This window comes from Fomitopsis serialis, assembly GCF_022376445.1.
Source record: "Fomitopsis serialis strain Sig1Antser10 chromosome Unknown B0H18scaffold_120, whole genome shotgun sequence".
Taxonomy (NCBI): Eukaryota; Fungi; Basidiomycota; class Agaricomycetes; order Polyporales; family Fomitopsidaceae; genus Fomitopsis; species Fomitopsis serialis.
In genome coordinates, this window is record NW_025955080.1 from 119,183 (window position 1) to 125,660 (window position 6,478).

Sequence of the window (6,478 nt, forward strand, 5' to 3'; positions counted from 1 at the left end):
GCGCGACTCGCAATGCGCGAAATTAGCTGGATTACCCGAAATGGCAACTGCAGGCGATGTACAGTTCACGACTTTGCCTGCCAGTCCGGGCCCATACAGTGAGTAGGTGCGTCGACGAACAAGAAGGCCGCCATTCCCTAAGTTTGCGCTTTCAAACGTTCTGACATCCATAATCCCGCACGCCCGCACATCACCTCCGTCGTGGACCTCGCCCATACACTTTCGCCCGCCCACCCAACGCCCACGGCCCGTACGCTCATGCGCTCGCCGATCCAACGAGGTGTGAATATCTTCATGATAGCATTTTATGTTCGTTGCGATTTACAACGGCTCGCATGACTCCAATTTCGAGATGTGGTGTCATCATAATATTACCTCTGCCAGTGCTCGCAACTCATATGCACATTCAGTGATCGGATAGAGAACAGTTACAAGAGATGGACTTGAAGATCCGTACAGGCAAGGACATATATGCTACGACGATTTCAAAGGAAATAGCCCGCCACAACCCATAACAGGTAGCCAGTCGTGGAACACAGAAGGAGCACGACGCAGGCATTGCAGAACGTGCGCCAGAAGGGCTTGTTGCTCTGTGGGCGAGCATCCTTGTCGTTCTCGCTGAAGCAGCGCCCCGCGAGCGACCAAAAACTCGCGGCAGTGGGCATCTTCGCTTTGTGCAGCACGCCTGCGCATTATTAACCCAGCATATGGTCAACTCCGGCTGGAGAATTTCTCAGCTCTGTGTTCAAATAGATAGCGATGTTCGTACCTCGTTCAGTGAAACCTTCACGGTGTGCGAAAGAGCTATGACCAGCTGGTCGTACACAGTGTGGCGTGTCACCCCGAAAAAGACATCTGTGGCAGCTGTCATTTCACCAGATCGGGGGAGGCAGAAGGGAGCGTCAAACTCACAATGATTATCAGTGAGTGGGATGAAGAAGAGCAACCCGGGCGTCGCGGCACCGCTACGAAGGTGCAGAGCGGTTTCATGGGTGAGGATCTCTTCGTAATCGCTGACATAGTACACCTTTGCCCCACTGTCGGCCAAACTTCAGCGATTGATTCATGAGGGAATAGCCCAAGACTTACTTGGTTGCAGATGACGTTCGCGGGAGGCCTAAAACAGCACGAACATGCGATAGCACAGTGGCGAGGGGGAAGAACAAAGCCATGGTGGTCGTCTGTTCCAAGGTCGGTTAGCTACGGCTTCGCCTTATATACTGCATGTGGCGCTAACATGCATCTGTGCATGTGGCGCCCACATGCATTGTCCTTCGAGCAGCGGCTCAAGAGCCCAAGACAAAACCTACTTCTGCCGAGGGCACCGTTATGGCTCAGAGTAAGCAGAAGGGCGCACCATCAACTACTAACGGATGCCAGAACGCCGACCTACCATACCGCGTGCATGAGGACAGGCAGGCTTGAACATTGCTGGTGTCCCCAAGATGTCACTAGTGAGTCCACGAGCACAGAAGTACGCGAAGGAAGAGCACTTGAATGCGATAGTCACTAACAGCAGCGAGGGATGGCACGAAGGCTGCCATGCTCTCTTCGGCACCTTCAAGCCCTTGCCCTGGTGCCGCGTCGATCATATTCGGTCGATCGATGAACGCCTCCATGGCGTCTGAGTCATCGCCCGGATGGACAATGTTGACTTCGAGACCAGGACAGCCAGACGACGGGCTGGGACCGAAGCCAGGTGTAATCAGAGCCTAGTCATCGCTCTCCGATGAGTTGACAGTGCTGAGGGAGGTTGAACCACGGGGCATCGACGGTAAAAACGGATCGCCGCCATGCAAGCGGAACCCGCCGTAGTCCTCGTCACTGGAGTAGCGATCGATTCCAGAATCGCGTGGCCTGAACTCCTTCTGCAGCGGGGAAGCAGGCGCCTTGCGCTTCTGTCTCTTCGTGGGGCTGGGCATCGCAGAAGCGATGCTGAAGCTGAATGATGTATCGGGGGCCCGTTAAAGAAGGAAGGCGTGCTCACCCTCCGACGAGCCGTCTTTCTTGCGGGAGTTGGAAGACGAGACGGTGACGAGGCTACGCGCTCATGCCACATACACGCAGAAGGCATCCCAGTTGAGCCGCCGTAGCTGTGGGTTGCACGCCTGTGAACACTCCGTCGCTGGGGGGTTTCTTTCATAACGGCGATGTTCATACTGGGGCGGGGACTTGTGACAGCGCCTGTCTTCGACGATTTCTTTCCACGCCTGGGATCGGACTCAAGACCCGCTCGTAGAGCTGGTAGACGCGCGCCGAAGACGAGGAACAGTACCGGAGCTCGCGCTGTGTGGCCCGCTAACGGGTGGAACAGCTGGCGCCTGTGGGCTACATCATTAATCGCAGTGGCCTGAGCTGAAGAAAGCACATAACTAATTTTCAAAACCTACGACAACTGCGCCCTGCGCCGACTCTAGCAGTTCAACCGGGCGGGAATGCGCACGTCGCTTCGTGACGTGCCCGCCCGGTGAAACGGCCTCTGCGACCTCTTCATTGCTCATCTGCCCCGTCTTCGTGAACATTTCGAGCGCAGGCGACTTGACCTTGACCTTGCTTTTAGCACAATGGAGCGGCGTCCGGGACACAGAACCGCCCTCGAAAAGCGCCCGCTCATTGTCGTCTGCGCACGCACATCAGGAGTCAGAACCCGAGCCATACCCGCTCTCATGGTTTGAATGAAATCGCAGCATTGTCATCGACTCTGCTTGTCATTTGAGGTGCAAGTCCGTCTCAGTGTTTGACTGTGGCGTGCGGAGGTCGAAGCGGGCAGCAGGCAGAGGCGCCAAAAGCGTCGAGGATCCGCCTTCAGGCTGTTCTTTGGCTGACGCAACCTGTAACGGGGTGCTGGCTCTGGGGCGCATCGGCGTAGCATACTGATTGGGGTGGGCTTGCGCCTCGCGACCAGGAGAGACGGAGGACAGGGCGTTGACGTGCTTGGCCGAGCATCTGCTTGGTGTCCAAGCAGAGAGGGTCGAAGATGGGGAGGCGACCAATGAGATCGAATGCGTTGCCCTCAGCCTCAAAATCATGGCCCTCGACCTCCTTGTAGGAGAAGGCGAACGCACACAAACTACCGGCGGCAATCTCCTCATCGTCACCTGCACCTCGGCCTTCTTGCGCGGGCAAACCTCGACGATTGTGCCGTTCATGCCCTTGGTACCAAACTTAAGATAGCTGGTCGATTCCTCGCGGTAGGTGATCTCGGCCCGCGTGTCAACGGGGTTTGAGCGGCTTGAGATCGAGGAGCTTGGTAGCGCGCGAGAGGTGTCGCTGAGAGCGCCCACATCGCCAGGGTCGATGCCTCTCGAAACGGAAGGTACGGGTCTTCTGTGATGTCGCTGAGACCGCGACGGTGTTTACGGCGGGAACAGTTAGAAAGTGTCGGTGATGGCGAGACTCTTGCAAGTCGTAGTCGTGACCGGACGAGCGACGCGGTGTAGAATGAAGAGCACGTTGGGACCAGTTATCCGTGGAGAGCACCGCACCCTCGGTCTCGCCCCGTTTGCAAGCTAACCCCTACGCACACTCTCAGTTAGTTACCGTTGAGAGCGAACTTGTATAGGATTACACGTACAGCACGCAGCGACAATCACTAATCTTCCTGCTCTGGTGAAGAGGTTCGCCCGTGAGGGCAGCATGATCGAATCGAGACGTCGACGGCGGCAGTCGGCGGGGACGATGTATCAGAGTCTGCGAGCAGGAGGATGATACTGACGACATACTCCCGATCCAGGGGTTGTTGCTCGCCATTCGACAGAAGGATAGCGACAAGCGCTGCACCCTCTATGACTAGGAAAGCTTGTTCCACATGAATGACAAGGATCTAACGCCATATGAGACTTGCGGATGCAAAGGCAAGGGATACGATGAACCTACAGATACGTACGTTATGTTCAGACTTGCTCAAGGCGACGGCGGGCCTCCTAGTCAGACAGCTTGAAGGCGTCCTGGGCGACGATGGTCTCGAGGTCGACCTTTATCCTTGTCGTAGATTCTCTGCACGCGATTGTATGTGCAGTGGCGTGTATACGATTTCGCGTCCTTGACCGGTTCGGTCGATCTACTCCCTGGGCCACTGTGCGATTCGTCTACTCGAGACCTTCCCAGTGCGCCACAGTCATAAGCCACTTCGTTCCGCACGACCCGGCGGTCGTCCACTCACGCACTTTGTTCATCTCCTCGAGCCTGAGATCACCCAACTCGCCCCCTCAAGCCTGGCGGACGCGCGCCGGCACAGTTCGTCAATGTGTCCTCAGAGCTCACACTCACATCAGAATCGGAGAAGGACAAATTTGAACATCTCACCAGTAGTAGCCTTCGAGGTAAGACAATAATAACTCAAAGACGAACATTCAACAGAGCCGAGAGTCAACGAACATAAGCACTGGCGCCGGGCCCGGGGGCATGGCCTCGCAAGGGAATACTTACCCAATATGGCAAGAGTAGTCCCAGGCACGTACCTACATCGCAGACGGTTGGGAGTCGTCAAGCCTACTGCACAACCCCCGGTACGTGGGTTGTTGTGTAATATATGTTCGTAATCGATAGAAGAGATTATTTGAAGAGGAGGAGGTCTGCGCAGACATCGACATACATGCTACAAACTTGAATCGACGGCGGCGATCCAGAGCTAATAGCCAGTCATGAACACTTTGAACGCGAACACACAGCCTGTCACCCAACAGAGAAGAAGCACGATACAGGCATGCCAGAAGGCATGCCTTGAAGGCTCAACCGTGGAAGGCTCAACCGTGGAAGGCTCAACTGGGGTGCTGAAGCAGAGCCCTACGAGCGACTGAAACTCCTTGGTATTGCCGAACCTCACTTTGTGTAGCATGCCTGTTCTTTCGTCGGCCCAGCAAATGATCGAATAAGGCTGGATAGTATCTCTTTAGTTACGAATTCAGGTGGAGAGCCGCGTTCCTACCTCTATAGTCACAACCTTCGCGACGCGCGGAAGAGTTATGGCGTTCGGCTGATCGTGCGCTGCGCTGCCTGTTGACACGAGGAAAACATCTGCGGTAATTGTAAATTCACGAGAGTGGCGAAGGTAGAGATGGCTAGACTCACACTCATCACCAGGAAGAAGTTTGACGATCAGAAACCCCGGATAAGGACGCCGCCATCAGGACGAACAGTGGCTTCGTGAATGGGCATTACCCGGTAATCACTGATACAGTAAACCATTGCCCCACTTTTGAGCAAACTTTAGCTGCTGACCCATGAGTGAAGGGCCCAAAACTTACCTCATTGAAGTAGGCATTTGCGGGAGACCTGTTATGATGGTCGTCTGTTCCAAGATCAGTTAGCCACGGCTTCGCTTTATATGTAGCATGTGGCACCCACATGCATCCGTGCATGTGGCGTCCACATGGATGGTCCGTCTCAAGAGCCCAAGACAGAGCCGGCTTCCACCTAGGGCACCGGTGTGGCTTGGAGTGAGTAGAAAGGCGCAACATCGAAGCCCAATGCATGATGGAACGTCGACATGGCTGTCAATACGGCGTGTGTGCGAACACGGGCAGACAGGCTTGAATATCGCTGGCGTCCCCGAGACTGTTGCATCTTGCACAGTGCAAGCCAGAATACCGTGACCCTGACATGCGCAGCGAACAGACCGAGACGGAAGGAAGGGAGAGCCTAGCACGGTAGTTAGTACGTCTACATAGGGGCCTCAGCGACGCTGGATGGAACAAAATAATTACCATAGCCCGATATTCATCACCCGAGATCTACCTCTAACGTAGAGTGTAATACGTTCCTCCTGGATCGGAAAGCAAGCTACACGCCGTCTGACGTCTCGCGGTGTCAGAGGGTGTCAGTTCGGAAGCTTAGATCACAAAGGATAGTCATAACACTATAGCACCTTATGCATAACCATCACGCAGGCGCGATTCCGACCGCCAAGCTCCTGTAAACCTATTACTGAGTTGTGAGTAAGCTACGGGCGGCCTGCCCATGTCGGTGAATACGCACCGGTAGCCAGCCAACTCGCGGGGCAAACGTCAGTAGTGAGTGCAAGAGCAGAGCCGTAGTACGTGAGGGAGGAGCGCTTGAACGCATCCTCACTAACGACAGCGAGGGATGCCACGAGACCCATAATGCTCCCTTCCAACTCCCTTGGACACCTTCAAGTCCTTAGCCCCGTTTCGTCCTACTCCTTCTAGCATCTCCTCGTTCTCCGCGGCGCGTTGAGCGTTTACACATGTACAGCTACGTCGTACTCCCGCTGCACCGCGTCGATCGCCATTCACTGCCGCTTTACCGCAGTCTTGGGGGTCGTAGTCCGCGATAAGATTCGTGCAGCGCTTCGCTGTCGACCCGCTAAACCGTCGTTCAGAATGCAGCGGCGTTAGACCCGCAGTCTATCAGAATGATATCTCGGACATTCGAGGTTACAGCACGGTCTCGGATTGTGGCACTTCCTCAACCGAGCGAATCCCAAAATATTTGAACCAGAATTTCCCTGTGGACAGAT

General features: G+C 55.2%; 2 protein-coding genes across 2 annotated transcripts; both read right to left on the bottom strand.

The window, feature by feature from the left end:
• Nucleotides 1-281: 281 nt before the first annotated feature.
• B0H18DRAFT_1038689 (uncharacterized protein) lies at nt 282-2,321 on the bottom strand (the record flags this gene model as incomplete). Its single annotated transcript, XM_048030464.1, has 5 exons — nt 1,988-2,321; nt 1,090-1,181; nt 913-1,037; nt 770-855; nt 282-721 (listed from the first exon to the last, which is right to left on the bottom strand). Coding segments are annotated over exons 1-5 (626 nt in total), but the record flags the coding sequence as incomplete, so codon positions are not given.
• Nucleotides 2,223-6,100, bottom strand: B0H18DRAFT_1124331 (uncharacterized protein; the record flags this gene model as incomplete). The annotated part of the gene is made up of 7 exons (XM_048034837.1): nt 2,223-2,321; nt 2,391-2,620; nt 2,832-3,042; nt 3,099-3,327; nt 3,723-3,823; nt 5,247-5,290; nt 5,977-6,100. The coding sequence occupies 7 exons, from the start codon at nt 6,098-6,100 to the stop codon at nt 2,223-2,225; spliced, it is 1,038 nt and encodes a 345-aa protein (XP_047887654.1).
• Between the last annotated feature and the right edge of the window lie 378 nt (nt 6,101-6,478).